The following is a 22,046-nucleotide window of genomic DNA, read 5'->3' on the forward strand; positions in this document are numbered from 1 at the left end:
ATAAAATTACATTGTACCTTATGGTACATGGTAGCTCAAGTGAGTAAAGTAATTTTTTTATTTACGTTGCGAAAAAATGAAAATAAATTTCTGCACGTTTTCATTTTGGAGAATATCTCGTGACCCTCCCTAGGTTAATGACTCGACCTCCCAAGTGGTAAAGAGCTACACTTTGGGACTAAAATGGGACTAAAATGCTTAAAATAAGCACTGAAATGCATTAAAAAGCATTATAATTAATGCAAGAAAAGGAAAAATAACTAAAAACGAAAATATTAAGTGTCCGAAAAATGACTAAAATAGCTAAAAAATTTACTCAACTTTTTTTTGTTACGTGAATTTACATTTCGTTCGCCTTAATTTAAGGGGTCTTTACCCTTTAACATGACGATTTTACCCCCAAAAAGTATGTTTTATTAGAAATTACATTAAAAATATCATTTAATAACCAATATACCTTGGAAACTTGGTTATTACATTTCATAATATATGAAGTGTGACTTATCATTTCAAGTAACTTGATATCTTTATTATTATTTTTTTAAAATTGAGCAAAAACACAAAATGTGAAAACGCATCATTGCCTTCGCGCAGGATTTAATGAGTTGATATCCCTTTAACAAAATAAAACAGATTGAAAATGAAGAGAACAATTAATTTCTGAAGATGAACCAAAATATTTAAAATTCATCGACTCAATGATATTTAAAATTAAATTTAAATTTGAAAATTTTAAAATATGCGAAATTTAAAAAAAATTATAAATCAAGTATTTATGGAAATATCTGAAATCTTTTGGTTCACCATACCAGTACTTATAACACTGCAAAATTTCAATTTCAAGTGAATTGGTTAATTAGTTTTTGAGTTATAGCACGCGCGAGCATCAAAAATGTCAATTTTCAGAAATCGCAAAAGACGAAAAAATTCCATAAAATGTGAATTATTCACCAGAATTCTTGATAAAAAACGTCAAAATTTTCTTGCAGCATATGAAACACCTTCACTATTGCTTAAATTTTTACTGGCGACATTAAATGTTCTTCGTTTTGTCGACGACACGATTTCGTTCTTTGGAGCACCCTAACCTCAGATGTTTTCACGCGCCTTTCGTCGAGCTTCAACATGCATTTAGTGACATTTTTTCCAGTTCTAATGTTAAGGTTCATGATTTCTAGTTTCTCACAATTTTCAACATTATACAATACCACGACTTCATTTACAGCGATTTCAACAATTGTGCGACCCACTCCTGAAGTCTTCGGGCAATGTTTCCATACTAAGCCGTTGAATGATTCGTTTGCATTTTGAGTCTTGCCTCCAAGACACCTGGTAAGCAATTTTGGATGAGATAAGTCATTAAATATAGGTTTTATAGCATTCATTATAGCAACAGGAATCTATTTTTTGAGTCGATATGGTGAGAGCTCGTTATTTTCAACGGCCCTTTGGTAGGAACACCAAGAATCAACATCTCTGGGACAAAAGTTATGAGTTGGCTCACTGTCTCTAGTATGAAAATGAATGACCCATACGGCTTTACGCATGTCGTTTAAGAAATCCTTATGCTCCCGAAAAGAATTGCCATAGTACATTGTAAGTTTGTCTATCAGTTTGTCGGTCAAACGATTTTTCCCCCCGAGTTCCTTGCCGTTTTCCAATTTCTTCCCAGTTGAAATTTGCTTCAACTTTCTAAGACGTGTGCCGAGACGCTTTTGAACGTGACCAACACATTCTATTTTCTGGATGTCCACGTCGCTTCCATATGGCTAACTCTCTATGCTGGCTTGGTATGTTTTACCCGGTATATCGAACACCACGAACATTCTGCGATCGTTGAAAAATCCTCGTTATGCCTATGACTTCTATTTGTCCCGCAGATCCAACGTGGTTACGTAAACATTCTTGCTGATGAAGCAGCAATTTTCAACAACTTTATAACCGGACCTTTACTGTATTTCCGATTGAATCGGTGAAATAATTCCATCTATTCTTTACGAAGCAATTATTACTTCGTAAAGTCACCTATTCCCTCAGGTGCTGAGGAAAACTTTCACTTTCCTGGATATTTGACTCAATTAGTTCTAAATCAATTTTATTATTATGATACATATGGTACGCTAAATGTGATAAATCGGTTATTATGCATACTTACCAATTGTCTTGGTAAGTTTGATGAATTTATCATTTTTACCGGCGATTATGCATAACACCCAAGCGTAAATTTAATTAGTACTAAAGAAATTATCACTTTTACCGGCTATTATGCATATAATACCCAAGCGTTGTGTTGTTGGTAAACATGATAAATCGTACTATATGACATACTATTCATGATAGTACACACACACACACACACACACACGCACGCACGCGTACTATACATAATTCATACATGTATTGTACGATCGGAAAATTTGTTATCATTATATCAGGGTTCGACTATATTCATCACAAATACTACACTCACTCGAAATTTTCTTTTCATATTTATCAAATTCACCAATTACACTAGGGTATTACGGATAATCACAGATAAAGGTGTTAAATTTGAAGTACTTATCAAATTTACCAACGACACCTTGGTTATTATGCATAATCGAAGGCAAAAGTGATTGATTCAGGGATATTTATCAAATCTACCAACGACGCTTGGGTACTATGCATAATAGCCATAACACCAAACATATGGCCCCCGCTCTGTCCCTTGCATGCATAATAGCCGGTAAAAGTGATTAACTCAAAGAAATTTATCAAACTTACCAAAATACTCGACGATTATACATTAAAACCGGATTTATCACATTTACCGTATAACAACACATACAGAATATCTTATTGATGAGGAACATTAACTTCCGAAAAAAATGTTTTTATGTTTTTCCCCCTTTAATAAAATTTTTATAAAAACCAGTTTTCGAGGGTATATTATGTGTGTATATTTTTTATATATAAGTACGTATTATATAAGCATGCATTAAGGTATTTTTGGCGATGAAGATGCTACCGGTTTGGCAAAGTTAACCTATTTGTTGGCGACTGATACGCAATCCGGTCTGGTCAACAAGGTGTCCGATCATTTCTTTCATTCAGGAAGAAAGAAACGCGACCGGTCGTTGCTGAAGTTCATGGCACCGTGACGGCAAGTCCTTCGTCGGCCTTGTTGGGCATACGGAAGTCGCTGTCATCCCTACACAAAAAATATATATATACGATTATTCGACATGTGTGAAGTTATTTTTCGATGCGCTAGCTGTAAAATCCATAATGAACCAAGAAAGATGAGAGATATTCTTTGATTAGAGTCGTAATCAGAGGATATTCTAAGACTGTGAGGGAGATCCGAGAAATTTAGACGGAATGAACGTGCTTTACCCGAAGACGACGTAATCGCGGCCAACTTGCCGACATGGACATTCGAAACGATACTCTCGTTTTTAACAAAATGCCGAGGAATTCGCAGCATCGCGAGATGTTGTTCCAAGAGAGAAGCAATCCCTGTTCACATGCTAAATATCAGCTCCTGTGCGAAATCTTTTTTAGACACTACGAGGTAGTATTAGTACATTGGTGAAGTACTAAAAAACGTAGCTGATCATGACGATGAGGAGTTGCAGTGGGTTTTCCGACTTGCGGTCTGGCAGCATAGTCATCTGTCACTACGCCATGGTAAGTCATACTAATTGTTTATTTACCCTACACAAACAGGCATGAGTTGAATGTCTAAACGACCGTACAAAATGTAATAAAAAAATACTGAATAAATAACAAAAAAGACGGGTTTAGCCCACAAGGGGGCGGCTGATTGATCTTCGTCCGGGAATCCGAAGATGGACCTTTTTTGCATTATAAATTCCATGTATTTACTTTGGAGGATCCGGTAAAATTGTAATGTTGGGGGCCCTGGATTTATTAAATTCAACCATGGAAAGGGTAAAGATTAATAATTAAAAAAGGTAATTTCGTAAAGATGATATCTTTCCGAAATTACCATAAATTTTTTTTGTACCATAAAAACTGAATGTTTATGTACATATTTATATTGGTAGCGTAGTCAGACCTTGGTGTAACGTCATTTATGGGGAGTGAATGAAAATGATTTCATAAGAGGGGGTGACTTAATTAAGCACGAAATTTTAACTTCGCTGGTAGAGACCTTTAAAAATGATGTTATAAGTGGGGTGACTTGATAATGAGTAAGCTAGAAATACTAAGAGTATGACTTTAAAAAACAATTTTGTGATGACACTGAAAGTGATAGACGTTATACCGAGGTCTGACTGTGCAAAATTGCAGTCAATTCTCGATAAGTCGAACTCCGATAACTCAAAAATTTGTTCAAGCCGAAGTTTTGACTCAGCCCAAAACTTTTTCTGTATTTTAGTGACCATTTTTCCTCAACACGAAGTTTTCTTCCTTTAAGTCGAAGTTTTGGGAAGTGAGAAAAATTTTAAAAATAACATTTATATATATAGTAAAATAGAATTTAGCATTTAGCAATAGCAGAAAGTGAATGACTTTCTTATGAAAGGACAAAACTAAAAAATCACTGCATTTTTTGGCAGAAAGTAATCTTGTATACACTTTATAATTCGTTTCATTTACACGAGTTTCATGTATGCGTTTGTTTTCATAATACAGTATGTACGTCTAGTTAATGTCTAAACATTCTCATTCAATAGTTAAATATCATTAAATTAGAATAACATATTTTCGAATTTCTTCATCTTTAGTAGTGTTTTACGTACTAATATGATATATATATTCGTAAATAGTGCCGTTATTTTAATAAATCTTTCTTTTCCCACTCTGAGAAATCGGAATTTCCGATAAGTCGAACTGATGATAACTCCAAGTTTTTTGTTGGCCGCTGCATATTCGACTTATTGACATTTGACTGCACATAGGCCTCACCTTGCTATTTTTGTTACTTGATTTTGAGACATTTATATTGCTACGTTAGAAATAAGGGTACTCTGATACACAATCATTTTATGCGTATCTGCAGATGTTTCAGTGAAAATTCCTCATTTGCTATTCTCATATTGCTATTCTTTTTTTTTTTCTTGTGTTCAGTCATTTTACTGGGAATAAATAACTCCTTTAAATAAAATTTTCACACAGCATAAACGAATGAATTTGAGCGTTACTACCCAGGAATTGTTATAAATAATTATGATATTACAATATTATCATATAAAATTTATGTACCTATTCTCAAGCTTCGGATTTTTGTCTGACTGGAATACACATTAACCAGTTTTACGTACCATATTCTAGGGAACATAAGGTTTTTGGGAAAGCGAAGCCGATGAATGAGCATTCATATCTGAAACATGATCTTTTGGATAAAATGTAGACGACGAACCTTGTGTGTGGCGTTTATTCTGATATAGTAATCACGAGTTCGAGTCGCTCATGATATCCAGTATCTTGTATAAAATTTAGGGCCCCAGCCAGGGCCGTCTTAAGAGCATCATGGGCCCCCGGGCAAAGTGGTTTTTGTGAGGTCCTAACAGGTAAATTCTAGAAAATTTCAATCAAATCTCATTTTTGTGAGGCCCCTCTTCTTTTGAGGCCCCCGGGCCGTGCCCGGGTGGGCCCATGCGTTAAGACGGCACTGGCCCCAGCGTCTCCTGGAGTTGAGCCTTTGAACGGGGTGTCCAAAAAACAAGGATTTTCCTATAGAAAACTCCTGCTTGGGAGAGAATGTATGCACAATGTCTATACTAAATATGTACATTTACTGTGTATTAAAACAATAAAGTGACGAGATTAATTTAAAGCTTCTGACCTGGGGCCTTGTCAGACTCCATCATGTAGAGCGAATTTTGAGAATTAATTAATTTAAAACTGTCTGAATCAATCGGGGAGTTTTAAATTTCAAATGAGATGTATCAATTTCTTATTTCCGGAACAATAATGAATTTATTTGAAAAGTAATGATGAAAATTTTGAATTATTTAAAAAATTTATATGAAAATTTTGGAACTCTCATCATGAAAGATCAAGCTTCATTTCCAGAGATTTAAGGATAAATTATTTTTTACGCCCTCTTCATAATCATTAAATCATGAAGAAGGTTGGTGCGCTAACCCCTCGATGAGTATAAAACAATCCTACCGTTCGGAATTGTCAATATATTGTAGGTCCTGGTCTAATTAGCTTTCGTGTGCAAAAAATGACCGTGATGCGACAAAAATAATCATATATGACTAACAAAATAAAATAAATAAATAAAATTAAGAGAAATAAATTAAGTAAATAATATATATGTGTGTGTGTATATATATATATAAATAAATAAACAAAATAAGTAACGATAAAAATAACACAAATACTTGAAAAAATAGAATAAAAAGTCCATGGAAATTGTTTCTTTATCATCTATTTCCTAATTCTAAGCCATTGAACTCATGAAAAGAAATGAAAGAATGAACTCATGAAAGAATACACTTCGAACGTACACAGCATTCAGAAGCCCAAAATTTATTTCATGAGAAACTCATATATCAGAAAGAGTGTGGGGGGGGGGGGGATCTCATGATTTAATTGATGAGACAAATTATCTCCTTCCTTGCTTTAAACAGAAATTCACTAGAAGATTCGTGATATTTTCTTTCCATTTCAGCCAAACCTGTTCATATCGATTAATCTTACGCCAATCCTTTGGAAAATCTCCTCGGAATCAACTGAAACACGTAAAAAAATGAATAAATGAATAGAAAAGTACGAATAAATATAATAATCGTTTTTATTCTTATAAAAACCTTTGATGTACACATCAAAGGTTTTTATTTTTAGAAAAGTGTGTGAGTTCTTTTCCAAACAGAAAAGAACCAGTTACTATTTATTTCTTAAAAAAATTCATGGATTGTGACCCAAGTCGTTTTTCCCCCTTTCCATGTCGTCATGTCGCCGCAGTGTCACGATGTAACAGGTGATAAAGTCGTGAATTTATTGTATGCTGATTTTATGCGAGTGAGTTCCGGCTTAAGATCTTGAGGAGAGGTGTCCTAGCCTGGACCCGTCACACTTATCTTCTTCGTAATCGCGCTGAAGATTTTATAATGATGATAACTCGTGAATATGTATATGTTACGGTAAATGTCACGAATCTGTTATTATGCATACTTACAATCGTCTTGGTAAGTTTGATAAATTTATCACTTTTGCCGGTGATTATGCATAATAACGAAGTGTAATTGGTGAGTCTGATAAATGTGGAAAAAATTCCAAATGAGTCTAGTATGTGTATGAATATAGTCGCACCCCGATATAATGATAATAAATTTTCCGATCGTACCCCGTTATAATGATACAATACATGTATGAATTATCATTAGATCCCGGAAGTTTAGGCACTTAAAACAGTCGAAATAGGCGGGCAAAAACGCATTTATAATTTTTGGAAGGAAGAAAAAATAACTAAAAACAAAAGCGGTATTAAGAGTCCAAAACCTAGCTGAAATTGCATTTAAACCGTGTATTGTTTTAGTTATAGTTTATAATAACTGTATTATTATCCAAGTTAAATCGATTTCAAGTCCAAAATAAAATGTTACTAGACGACCCTCAGGATTAGGCCCATTCCAGCGACACTATTACCAGTCGGTAGTGAAAATTATCTGTGGGGCTCCTTCGAGTTGCGCAATAATTCTGGTTTATTTGTTATATTATTTGAAATAATCATTTGTATAGTTGAAACATGGCCATCTTGTATTTTTGTAAATTTAACTTCTTTTATATTACCACATATGCGAGACTCCTTCAAGTGCGGGGCCCTGCGTGGCCGCATCTGTCACACACCCCTGAGGGCGACTCTGGTCAATTCAATCGAAAACGGAATATGTATGTTTAATAAATAGCCATGGATGCTTGCAGTGTATTTCTGGTGCAAAAAAAACAAAACAAAACAAGATCATGGTTCGCAAAGCCCCGTCTGCTCCTACCATAACCTCAATTCAAGACCTCTTGGGACAATCATCGGTCCACTATACACATACAACGCAGTCCAATGCCTGAGTGAGACATATTATGTGAAGCCTGTGGGAAAAAATAAATTTTTCTAATTTTCCTCTGCTTTTCTAACATGGGCTGCGTTCATCTGAAACAAAATCATTCACGTCTAACATCCGGTCAAAGCGAAGTTAATGCACCAGTAGCAAATCTCTCAGATCACTTGGTTGCTTCTGAATGGGGCTGAAATGAAAGGGGGGGGGGGAAGAGAGGGACTATCTGATGATAATTAATAGTTAATGAGAGTTGGAAAATATTAAAAAGAGCAATTCTTTTGAAGTTCTCAATGGCCGAAATATCCAAGATTTACAGATTATGGATTCTGAAATTCACTAATAAGCCTAAAACTATGTGATAATAGGCACTTATGGCATGAAAATTTCAAAGAAGGCATTTTTACCAAAAAAGTTTGAAAATAGGCAAAAAAAGGCATTTATGGCATTTTGCCTGAACTTCCGGGCTCTAATTATCATGTACAATATATCATACGTATAGTGCGATTTATCATGTTTACCAACAATACCATGCTTGGGAAGTATGCATAATCACCAGTAAAAGCGTTAATGTTTTTAGTACTTATTAAATTTACCAATGACACTAGGGTACTATACATAATCACCAGTAAAAGTGATAAATTTAAGAAACTTTATCAAATTTATCCTTTACGCTTGGGTACAATCATCTGTAAAAGTAATAAATTTAGGGAAATTTATGAAACTTACCAAAATGCTCGGCGATTATGCATAAAAGCCGAATTTATCACATTTACAGTAGAATACATAGTGAAAATATTACGAATACGCAGTTTCGGTATAATGTTACTATAATGGCATAACCTATGGCAGTTACTATAATGTAATAATGGCATTGTACTCTTATTTTAACAGGGTTATCATAATTATAATAAAGTGGTCTTTAATGCGAACTGCATCAGGATGCAGGCATAAGACACGAGATTATAATGTCGTTGTGAAACGAGAAGTCAAGTAGCGTTATGCGTGGTCATTGAGTCTGACGTTTGACCCAGGGCCAACATAATTTGAGCCTTCCCGCCAAATTTTATAAACAAATATTTGTAGATTGACCCAACATCTTTGAATCCAGCTACAGAAGCGGTCTTCAACCTTTCAAACACATCGCGGGCCAAATTAAAATTACCCACGAAACCAGTGGGTCACAAACTCGTAACTAGAGCCCGGATTATATGCAAATGCATATGTACATATGAATTTGCATATTTTCGCCTTCTTTAGCATTAACAAATATAAAAGAATTTTGAGAATAAGTGGATATATATGAAGCTTTATTTAAAGCTCAATCACTTTTTTTTATAATTTTTCAAATACAAATATTCCGTATAATATTTTCATAACATCGCTTTTTTTTCTGGCAGAAGGGATTTGGTGAATTAATAGAGATGTTTGTACAGTAATATTCAAAATATCAAAAATCATTTTAAAATTACTTGCTTGAAAACATCCAAAATCTAGAAAATTATTTCTTTCATTAATTCCGAAAGTATTTCTTTCATAAATTATAGAATTAATTGTCTTCTAATGTTTCAACCATTTTCTGGAAATGATCGGGGGCCATGAAAATCTCCAAGGGCCAAAAGTGGCCCACGAGCCACGCGTTGAAGACCTCTTTTAGTGGGTAGAACTTGGTAATTTCGTGATAAAATTAAGTTCTTTTTTATCCTTAAATTTTTTTACAACGGTGAAATTCTTAAATTTATTTGAAATTTAATGTTTTTGTAAATGTTAAATGTTGATGCTTCAATTTCGCAATGTAAAATTTTTGTGATTGAAACCGAAGCCTACAATTTGGGGGGGGGGGGGGCTATTGGAACTGAAATGAAAATAATCTGAATAATTTTTATTTGCATCCCATAATTTGTAATTATTATGAACTAAGCTTATTCTCGGTATTTTCGTGATTTCCTGAAACCTTGGTAAGTGTAATTATACAACTGAGATATACGGAGTCGCTTGATACCGCCATTCGCTATAAATAAATCCATTACTATAAATACACACAACTCTACCTATTTTCAATATTTATTTTTCATCTTTAGAGTCATTTTGACAGCCTCACAATTGAGAATTTCTTATTCATCATTCGAGTTCTGGTATCCGACGTCACAAACTATACCGAACTGTTTCTACAAAATACAATTGCAAGCATTTATAAGTCAACTATTGATTGATATTACTGGAAAGACGAGATCGAACTTTTAAGTAGTGCATGACAGACTTTTAATGATAAATTCGTTTTTCTAGCTCTGGGGAATGAGACAAACATTTTCCTGTTTCTTGTTTAGAGTCACGTCAGTTCCATTCAGATCTCAAGTTTGTTCTGAAAGTCTTAAGCGACGGGCCAAAGAACATCGTACACTTTCCAAGCTTTACACACTCACACTCTCAGTGTATTTTTATCTAGAACTAGCTTCTAGTTCAAAGACACCGGACTTATCCCGTTGCCGAGATCTCTTCCAGTCCGATTTCGTGGCAGAGTCTGGAATAAAGTATGCACACCTAACAGTCTGAGTGTGTATGAGGTGTTGTGTCTGATTTTTCAGTGCTGCCATCTATACTTCAAATTGTGCGTAATTGAAGTGTAATGATTGAATATTTGTAGCGTTGTAGTCTTGTTGCTCTCTCTGTGGCAAGACTTCTTAACAGGGAGATCGGCTCGCATTCGCGCCTCGAAATTAGGAACCACAGAAAACCAACTTCAGCCGACCACCACTGCGGCGCCGGTGGAGTTCGAACTCAGATCTGCGATGCGAGTCCGTCACTATGACCACTCGATCACCACAGCGGCGCTGACATAAGGCAGTGGTTCTCAACCTGGGGCTATATGGCTCTTCCATGCGGTACGGGTATATTCTGGGAAGGGGGGCTCGCGGGTAAAAGTCAAATGGAAAGGGAGCCACGATGAGCACGGAGAGAACCAACTTTTAATTGGGATATGGTGGGAAAAAATGTGACAATTTTCTGAGTCCAGAAAAGCTGTCCATAGAACCAGGGCCATCTCAACCCACATGCCCATTTTGCACGGCTCGGGGCCTCATACCCGTAGAGGACCTCTATGGTAAGATCTGGTACTATGATTTTTTTGAACGTACCGAGTATGAAAATATGTAAGCTGTTACTTCCAGCTGAGTATGGGGACCCCAAAACATCACTTTGCCCGAGGACCTGTGGTGTTGAGACAGCCATGCATACCCCCCCCCCCACACACACACACACAAAAAATGTTCACCGAACTTTACTCCAGGGTAAGCACGGATCCAGGGTGATGTGTTGAGAGGGTCGATTTATTGTGTAGGTTCATTGGATCGTCCTGTTTCACACAGATCTATTTTTCCCATATAATTCGGTTCTTGGGAGGGATGATTATCCACCTTCTGGATACGTGCACGGGCCCAGGGTTCGAGAGAAGGATCTTAATTATAAAATTGTTGTCACATTATAAATTTAGTTTTGATTTAATTCAATTCAATGTGTAGAACACGTCGCGCTCTTGGATGAGGAGGGGGGGGCAGGATAAGGCAAGGGTGCCATGAGAAGGAAGAGGGTTAGGCTCAGCTGTGGTGGTCGAGTGGTTATAGTGCCGGACTCGTGATGCGAGGATCCGGGTTCGAACCCCACAGTGGTGGTCGGCTGAAGTTGGTTTTCTGTGGTTCCCAACTTCAAGGCGCAAATGCGAGCCGATCTCCCCGTTAAAAAGTCTCGCCACAGAGAGCAACAGTCCTACAACGGTAAATCATTCAATCATAACACTTCACTCATAGTTAGAAAAACTGGGGGCAGAGCAGATGACAGCACTACACATAACAAGCATTACACAGTAACAAACTTTACGTCAGGTTGCACTACACGTACACGCACATTCCCGCAGGTACCGATTCGTTGGGGTTCGTTGGGGGGTTCCGCGGGGGGGGGGGTGCATGTGTGGTGTAGCAGTAGTAGGTAGGGCCTCCAAAAAATGGCTCGGGGATCCATGATGTTCTTAAGTCAGCCACCTCGTTGGGCAGTTTGCCTGTTGTGGCGTTGTATTTGTATTTGTTGTATTTGTATTTGTATTTAAAACCTAATTTGTGTTTATTTGTCGAAGATTTTGAATTAATGGGTTTCTGTGATCATTTCTTTATGAAGAGAACGTTATAGGCTACTGGGTTGCAATATCTACCAAAACATTGTCGATGAAAATAACTTTTATGTAAATATCCAATTCGTCATTTTCGAAGATAGAAGTGGTAGAATCTTCAAAATTATGAGAAAGTATAGAAGTGAGAGGAAAGAATAGCAATACATTTTATTTGATATAAAAAAAGTTTTGATGCTAAAAAAAAGTGGAAACCTTATTTCGGGGGTAAAATCGGCCGTACTTGCTGGGTCGCCTTAACGAATGCGTCCATCTGAGTATGGCCTAGAGGCTCAGGTTGACATCGTAATAATGAGACGAAAATGCAAAAGAATTAATGTTTGATTTTTTAACAGCGTACAAGATTCTTAATTGCTGTTGACTAACAATTGCAGTTCAGTAGAAATTAAGAGACTCCGTCTCACAGGGCTTCCTTCTACCTTAGAGCTTGGGCCCCCGGTTAGTGACGGTCCATCAGCCTCTTTTATAGTGGGGGAGGGGCTATGCTCTATCGAACGGCAGCAAAACCTAGAGGTTTTCAGCAGTGAGCTCATCGTTTACGTATTGTGAAGAATTTCGATTCCTAAGAAAATTGTGTTAAAGACGTACTTTCACAAAAGAACGTGAAAAGAACTCTTAAGCGGAGTGTGGAAACGCATTATCAGGAGTTTGATAATAGCACCATGGAAGACAATCGGGATTTTGAAAAAATGCCCCTGTAAGCGGAGTGGCGCATTATCCGGGTGACCCACTAACAAGGTTTGACTGAATTAAATGTTGATTGAATATAACGAGATAAATAAAAGGCGTCATTAAAAAGAAGAGATTGGAATGTTTCAGTTGCACCCGTAAAAATATCAGCTCCATAAAGCTGGTCACGAACACCTTCGGGCAATTTTTTCTTTCTCGTGTTCGTGCAAACATAAAAGCTTTAAGAAGCTCACAAAAGTAAAGAGAAGAAATGGAAAAGAAAAAATTTTTGTTTCTCTTCCTTGTCAACTGCGACCTCCTAAACATCAAATATATACTAGGCATCAGGTGAAATTTCCGGACACGAACGGCTTAAGAGAGTGTTTGTTTTTATTTCATTTTTTTTTAAATCATGAGAACTCTGTATTCACTTGCAGAGTCAATGAAATCATTGACATTATCAGGAGGAGTCGGTAAAAAAAACTGAGTCAATAAAAATTTTGTTTATTTTTCACTCGGCTTATTTTCACCTCAAAATATTTCATTCTAGTTATAAAACAGAGCGTTTTTCTGTTCCCGGACATAATTATAACTCCAACGGGGAAGTAGTTGAAAATAAGAGAAGGCGAGGCCGGCCTTTTATATATATGACTCTTGAGTAGAAAGAGACTAGACGCGTCAACTTGATTGAGAAGTGGACTAGAAACAAAACAAGATGCTTGTGCCAGAATATTCCATTGTATTTATTGTTTCCCACTCCGTACCATTTCGAAGTGCATGAAATGAGATGTAGACACAAGTTCTGAACAAAAACATGAACGGGAAAAAATAAAACTCTTCCAAGAAGGATTTCAAAATGACAAATGTTTGAGCTGATAACAGAGGAAAAGTTGGTCAAGTGTCACAGAAGTTTCTCTGCAGAAGAAGATGAAGCGATCCAGATGCCTTAACGTGATTCTCACACATTCCACCATGGCTGAACTCGGATTTGAACCCAGACCTGCACAGCGAAAGGCTAGCATGCTAACCGCTCGACTTCACTACTAAACCACACACACACACGCGCATCGTCCACATTCTTCTGCGGAACAAATTGGAACTTGTTGGAAAGTGCGCGTACGTGTTGTAAACCTAACGAGAAGTTTGTTTCTGTGTAATGCTCGCTATAGTGCTGCAATCTGCCATCTATTTTTTCGAACTATGAGTGAAGTGTAATGATTGAAGATTTTCCCGTTGTAGGCTTGTTGCTCTCCGCGGTGAGACTTTTTAATGGAGAGATGGGCTCGGCATTCGTATTTCGAAAACACAGAAAACCAACTTCAGCCGTCAATTGCTGTGGCGACGGAGGGGTTCGAACTCGGGGCGAGTCCGTCACTATGACCACTCGACTACCACAGCGGCTAACTACTCGAATACCAGGCGGCGACTTCGTGTCATCACGGTTTCAAAAATGGTCTACGACATTTTTCGTCTCCAGCACCGTCTATATGCCAGTGTTTTCTAATTCATTTCATTTCGTGGAGCCCCGATAGTGAAGATCGAGGCACCGAGGGTCCCCTGTTGGTCAATTCCGACTCCGCCCGTCGGATTTATTAGGAAAGGCCGAAAGAAATTTATAAAAGTTGGCTAAATATAAAATTTATAATTAGGGTAAAGAAAAACTTTTCGAAAAAAAAAATCCTCGGGTGAAAAATAAAAAATTCGACCAAAGTGTCCGGACCACGGGTGTCCCGATTTGAGAGATCTTACTGTAATAACTTGTTTTTTTAAAGTGTGCAATATACTTTCGAGGGTGAGTTCTCATGTGCAGACTTAGGGATACCAGGAGAGACTGGTGCAAACTTTGGGTTCCCAGGGAATGCTGATTTGAAAGCTCGGAGCTATCAGAGCAAAACGTCTGAAAATCTCTGTTATGGATACTATAGTTGACCGATGAAAAATCACCGGAGACTTTTGAGAAGTAATGGTATGATTTCCGATTGCTTATCTTTTACTTGTTTGCCAACAATAAAAAGAATATTTGCCTATAGTTTATGAATGCAAAGCAGCAAGCGAAGCCGAATCCAATTCTTCTGGCATTCGAGAGGAAAAATAATAAGTTTATGTTTAGCGATAAACGATCAGTTTCAATCCTGATCCTATAACCATGAAATATTTTAAGAAAAGAGAATGCTTTGTTCAGTGTTTAGCAGCGCATCGCCCCGAGTATCAGGAAACGTTTATGTTGTCTCATTCGTATTCGATTCCCGAAAGCCTAAAAAAACGTTTCTGACTAACATCTATACAATTCGGACGCACCTGTCCTAAAGGTACAAAGAGGGAGGACCGCAGAGAAATTTGGGGTGAACGAAGCGTGTAAAATTCCAAAAAAGAGAGAAAATTGCGGAACGTTTATATATCTAAGTTTCATCGATAAAGTTTTAAATCGCCTAATGATACATCGAATAACCTACGCTATTATGATGATGATGACGATGTGCAATAGCGACCAGCCGACTGTAACTTGTTACATGGCCAGCATCGAGGCAATGACTGAAATGCTACAAACTAGGATCACTAGCCACCGAAGAAAAAAAAAAAATATCGATTCTTGCATCGATTCTGGGCATCTTTTTATCAGCCACCTGGTTGGGCATTTTGTCTGTTGTGGCGTTGTATTTGTATTTGATTCGTTTTAGTCTCATTTACATCATCAAAGGGTCTTCGTATAGCTTGTGATTCATGAGGTATGTGAAATGTGTGTATATGTTTTAACAATGGGCGGTGGAAATGCGAAGCTAATAAGCAAATGCTCTTCTACAGTTAATCGTCGTAACCACCAGAACAAGAGTTTTCCAATAGCTTTGCAAAACTCCTAGTAAACACCGCATGCACCTCATAAACATTCTTCTGAGAAATTTCTGCAAAACTACAGCCGCATGTACTGAGGGTTTATGAAGTGCTAGTGAAAACTTTAACCCCTTCACCTACAGACTTTTGGCTACAAAAAATTTGGATGGTCTCTACTTGAAATATCGGCGATAAATTGGTATCTTTCTTCGCACATTTTAGGAAAAGGAAGAAGGGAGAAAAATAAAATAAAAAAAGAGGGGTTATAAAGGAGCTTCTAGTAGATAAGGGAGAGAGATTATAGTACAGATTTCTTTTTCACAACCATCCCCTACGTGTTTGCTTTTGCTCTTACACGAATACAGTAGAAAGGTACATTATATGTAGGCGAAAAACATTAACAGCAATATAGAAACAATCGAGAAAAATAACAATATAATAACAATAGTTGTAAATTTCTCTGTGAGAAAACTAGATTGAATTTCCTCCACTGGCGTTTGGACGAAATATTTCGTCTGTGATTCGTAAAAGGGGGGGGGGGGCTAGGGCACACAATTTTTTTTTTTTTTCAAAAAACGCACGGGTGTAAGTGATGTATTTAGATTCTAGCGGACTATTCAAATTCTATCAATGCGCTGTTAAATTGGAGTGAGAACATCATGAGAAATCAGCAATTTATTTATTTACAGCATCATTTGTGTGTGGGTGAAGTTCCCCTCTCTCTCTCTTATTAATTACTTCAATTTTAACAATGGGCGTTTTCCCCCCCTTTAAAAGTAGATGTGGGGGGGGGGGTTAACTGTTTGGTTTGGCATTTTTAAAATACGTTACTCCGATATTCTTAGAGCTGTGCGTCTCAAAATGTGTGCAGCGACTTCCAGGGGCGTCACTAACCTATATAAGGGGTGTCGTGGCGAGCTGTCGCTATTGAGGGGTGCTTGTTCAGGGCAATGACTTGTTCTTTGTTAGAATACGCTGACGAACCGCGAAGTTGACTGGAGCAAGGGAGTCGCGGGTGGCAAAAGTTTGAGAACCGCTATCTTAGGGTGATCATTTGCTATTGTAGCGACGAGTTTAGAGGAGGCAAACACGCCATTTTTGAGCATGCCAAGCCAAACAGTGCCTCTGGCAGTGAAAAAAAAGAAAGCTTAAACGGGGGCCACTTGCATCGTGGTATTAAAAAAAATTGTTAGTTTCAGTGTGCTTCGGTCCACTTTTAATTTTGAACCATGAGATCAGAATTTCCTAGTACACAATGTATGTCCACATACGTTTGTAATTTGAAATTATATGAAACACTAGGGATTTTCCCCATGCAGCACAAACTAAAATAACTACGATTATGATATCAAAATGCTTCTTTGAATTATATTATTTGAGATTACCATTTATAAAATTAACTCCTTCGCTTACAAGCGAATTGACAAGGAATTCCGAAATTCTATTTGACGAATCGGCAATGAATATAGTAACCTTGTCCTAACCTAATCGCACACTAGAAAAAGGGAAGAAAAAAGGAAAAACAAAGGAAAGAGTGAGACAACACTATATAAATAAGGTGATAAGAATGTAGGTACAAACTAAGATTTCTTTTCCCCCTCAACCTACCTGTTCTTATCACTCTCATAAGAAAGATGTGTGAGGAAAAAATCACTATCAGGGTATACAAAAAGCCAAACGAAAAAAAATTGTAAGGTTGCAACACACACAAAGCTTAGGGATGATCAGGAGAGAAGAAGTAAAACACAGTGATGTCTTGTTTGAATTCATTCCACTAGTGGAACGCAATATTACGTCATTTTATCGTAAAATGGTTAAAACAGGGTCAAATTTATAAAATTTGAAAATGAACGGTTGAATATATATCAATACGATCAGGTAACCAAACCCGAAGACGAACTCACATGGATCGATGTATTGTTTCAAACGAGATCTGTTCGTAAAAATACTGACTACTGCGCCATGTGCTTCTTGAGATAGCGCGCAAATTAATATTGCTAAAATACAGTAGAGCCGGAAAGTGTTTAAAACCTATAAGCGCGCTCCACAACACCGGTTCTACGACACTGGAACATTTAGTTCGGTACTCGAAAACGAAGACGTATTCATAATAAATGGTTCATCTGAACGAGATATACCTACAGACACCCAAAAATTTCATGTGTCTCACTGTGAACTGCCATATCTTATGTAAGATATGACAGTTCACAGTGAGACACATTTTCATCCCGTTACGTTATGTTCAACCTTTCGTAAATGTAGCATATTTGGTCAGGTTACCGATGTAAGAGACGTTTACACATCAAAAAGTCTGTCTGTCCACGTAGTATTTAGAGGATTTGAGGATATCGCGGAAGAGCGTTCAAGATCACGGGAGGGATTACATTTTTTGAATATTTAAATGAAGCAATCTCCGAAACGTCACTCACATCGTAAAAAAAAAAATCACCAAAAGCCTCATGTTTAATGAGCTTAGAGAAAGAGAGGAAAATAAAGATATGTTATGTCCGGAACGTCATTCGTTAAGACATCTGATTGACCGCTCCTCCGGAAGACTAAGAAGATTACTCGAGTGTTTTCTGAATAACAATTTATGCATTTTTTTTATTTGACGTGAGATTTCAAAGGAGTAACCTTTTCCATCATGTTCAGCTAACTGACATCACAAAGTTTTTCCTGTATTTCAAAGTTACACGTTCCCCGTCATCATCATTTCTTTTTCTTATTTGTAGCGACTGTTTACGAATTCATCTCTCGGCGATCTCCCTTCGATTCCGAATGCATCAGATGACTCGGATGCACGCTGTTATACACACTCTGCATCTGAAGTATAACCTGAAATACGCGCATATCTCTCTCTCTATCTCACTGTAATTTGTATTTTTTGTCATTCGAGCAAAAGATATTCAACAAAATACACATACAAGAAACGATTTAATGCTAGGTCTTTTCAGCAGAGATAAGTTCTGTGATATTAGGATTATATATGCATAATAATATAACTTTTTTTCTTTGATGTGTTATAAAAAGCAGTGCGACGTACAATTTACTGTCGGGGTGGGTTCCAGACATCTGATTGTCTTTGAAAGATATTCAGATTTGTACGTAGGAACTAGACGCTCTCCGTGTAATTTGTCTCGATCCTGTTCTACTTGGGATTTGTTCTAGGACTACGAACGATCTCAAAACAAACGGCCATAGCCGCCAATATATATAGGGTATTTGTATCATTCATTTGTTCCGAGCCATAGTCGTGACTATTCTTCGGATAGTTACGTAACTTTTGGAATGTCTTAATGAACCAGGAAAAAAAAAAAATGACTGGGAAAAAAAATTAAATAAGTAACAAAACATTATTGTAATTTCCGGAAGAAGAAACGCGCAGATTTTGTGTTCGAAAGTTATAATTTACCCCTTCGCGTACAGGATTTTGGTAACTAATTTGGATGATCGCTATTTGACGTATCGGTTATAAAATTGGTAACCTTGTTCGCACGTTTCAGTAAAATGGAAGAAAAGGAGAAAATAGAAGGAAGAAAAAATGAATAGGAAAGGGAGTAAACAGTATAGTGTAGAATAGAGTTAGATATATATATATAATTAGTGTTGGAGGGGGGCGCAACGTCGTTCCATAGGCAAGCTCACAAGTTGAATACATCGATTCTTAAACATTTACATGTTTTATTTACAATTTATACAACCATTAAAAACTCAACAGCAACAGCGTGTGCAGGCGTGCCGATAAGCCGAATGTAAACAAACAATAATGATAGTCGGCTTTGACTACATAAAAATGCACATGTTGCCACACTGACATAAATAATAATCATAATAAAGAGAATGATAAATATATGACAAGAATAAATATGACGGATAAATATAGTTGAAAAAGGGTCGCTACAGATAGATAGAGATAGCTAGAAATAGATATATGTATATGTATATAGAGAGAGAGATTATAAAGTGTAGAGTCCTCTTTCACACACACACACTTTCACCCTATAAGAGTTCTCTTTCGTTTTTACATGTATATAGTAGAAAACATTATATGCGAACAAAAAATAATTAACAGGAGTATAGAAAGACCGGAAAGGGAAAAACTCCGATTCATTGGGTTACAATAAAGCTTCGTGATGATGAGGAAAGAGGAAAATAAAAACACGGAGAACTAGATTGAATTTTTCCACTGGTTTGGACGAAATATTTCGTCCGTGATCGTAAAGGGGTTAAGGCAATTCGGCGTTTTGCTGATGCTGCGTTTAATCGCAATTTTGCATTGCTAAAATGTTTTTTTGCAACAAAAGGCTAGATGTTAATTATTCGAAAGGATATATTTTTTAACCTCTACGCACAGACGGTTCGTTAAAAATCATTTCTCATCGTTTGTGATCGTTCATTTACGAAAATTGATATATCACATAATGTCATATCATGGCATTATTTAAATATTTAACATCGGTGTTAGAATGTAAACACCTTGAGCGGAACGTTTCATTACTATATGTTTTCTTATGTGACTATGACGTTGAACTTACAAGAAGGGTGCTTTGCTGGGGGGAAATTCTTTTACCGAATCGGTGATTCTCCGCACCAGAATGATTGATTCGCTCCTTGAAAGGTAAAACGTCTCTTATCCAGGGAGCAGGTGGGCTTTAAATCGGTACTACTATGCACATGCACATTTCTATGCGGAATTTCTAACGATTTAGTACCTGTCGGAATGTGTGTTCTGAGTGTATGTGTGGTCCTAGCATATTTATGTTGTCAGAGTTGTGTTTGTTTTGTGTACTTGCTAGTACTGCCATCTTCCATATTTTGAAATAAAGATAGCAAATGCTTGGAATTTCATGCTATGTCCGCAACCACCACTGTACCGTCGGACAACGGGGTTCGAACCTGGATCCTCACGATGAAAGTCTAGTGCGATGCCCACCTGACTGCGCAGCGGCTCACTCACTCACATACACCGTAACTCATGCACCTGCTACATCCACCTGCAATTTGGAACACAAATGGAAGCAATTCGAGCACACAACACGCATATACTCAGATATCCACAAAATGTGTTAAGGCCTACATTTACATACTTCCTGGAATACACTCATTCGTTAGAAATTTCTGAGAGGAGTGTTTACGCGATGCATGTTGAATTTAGTAGTAGTAGTATCAGTGCTTTAACAACAGTTTTATGCAAAATATTATTCCTCAAAACAGAGGCGTACATAGGAGAAGGAGACACGGGGGGGGGGGCGTGCTCTCCCCAAGACGACCGAAAATCAGGATATTGAAGTAAAACACCTTTATATGCTATCTCAATCAATTTATGCCAATTTAAAATGCTTTTCGGAGGCTAGCAGTTCAAAATTTTTCTGAAAGAGATTCTTTGTGTTCCCTTCAAACCCAGAGCCCCCCCCCCCACTTAAAACTCGATCCTGCGTAAGGCCTCGCTTCCCGTTTTGGTTAAAAAGCTGCTTAATATACAGGATGCATAGTCAAAAGAGCGTATTTCATTTTACTGGCGAACCGCTCATCCTACAGGCTTACTTCCAATTAGAAAAAGAACTAAAATAACATGTTGTGTACTGAGATATGTCATTGATGTTGCAAGGGATTCATCTCATTAATGGCAGTAAATTACAATATATCGATATGGATAGAGAAGGTGTTTGGTGAAGTAGTAAGAATACGAAACAAGTTCAACTTTGACAACATAAATGCGCATTGGTCGCACACTCGGAACACACATTCCCGCAAGTACCGATTCCTTAGATATTCCGCAGGTGCATGTATGGATAAGTAGTAGTTATCGCATTTGAGCATGTTTTGCCTGCCATGATAACGAAAACCTCTACTCCGTAGTATGATGCAAATTTAATAAAATGGTAAATGCAACCTCTTGTTGTTAACTTTAAAACTATTTTTTTTCTTCGCCATTTTTTTTATAAATTTCTTTAAAATTATTTTTATTAACCATTTATCTACCAACTTGCTCAAAGCATCAGGTTAGATAATTTGTTATGTACTAGCTAACTGTTTGAAGAAAGTGTATTATTTACATTTTGTTTTCGTCTTAAATTATAACCAAAATCATTTACCAAATAATTTTTACCTATTGCTATCAATAATTTATTACTCTGTCATTATACGTATAATTTCATTTATTATGGTTTTCTTCTTATTCCGCTTTTCATAATGTGGTAGATAAAGTATTAAGGCTTTCCCGAAGTCACGATTTTATGATAACCTGATAAATACATAGTTATACCTGCAAACAGTTCAGAGCAGCATCTATAGTTTAATCATGGACACCTTATCATGAAAAAGAAGATTTTTATCATAAGGCGTATCTTATTATTTAC

At 36.9% G+C, this 22,046-nt stretch overlaps 1 protein-coding gene across 2 annotated transcripts in view; it reads left to right on the forward strand.

Annotated features, from left to right (window-relative positions):
- The window catches only part of LOC149087801 (uncharacterized), a 63,591-nt gene that overhangs the window by 15,379 nt on the left and 26,166 nt on the right, over positions 1-22,046 (forward strand). The window contains exon 1 of one of the 2 annotated variants that reach the window (XM_089231718.1): positions 3,088-3,669. The exons of the other annotated variant lie outside the window; for it this stretch is intronic. Coding sequence (XP_089087844.1) covers positions 3,598-3,669 — 72 coding nt within the window. The 5' untranslated portion in view covers positions 3,088-3,597. Of the gene's footprint in view, positions 1-3,087; positions 3,670-22,046 lie in introns of those variants that run through there. 2 annotated transcript variants of the gene reach the window in all.

The sequence above is a fragment of the Pholcus phalangioides genome, unplaced genomic scaffold (assembly GCF_987345545.1).
Source record: "Pholcus phalangioides strain wild (caught in Gottingen) unplaced genomic scaffold, Ppha-v1.0 ptg000004l_1, whole genome shotgun sequence".
Taxonomy (NCBI): domain Eukaryota; kingdom Metazoa; phylum Arthropoda; class Arachnida; order Araneae; family Pholcidae; genus Pholcus; species Pholcus phalangioides.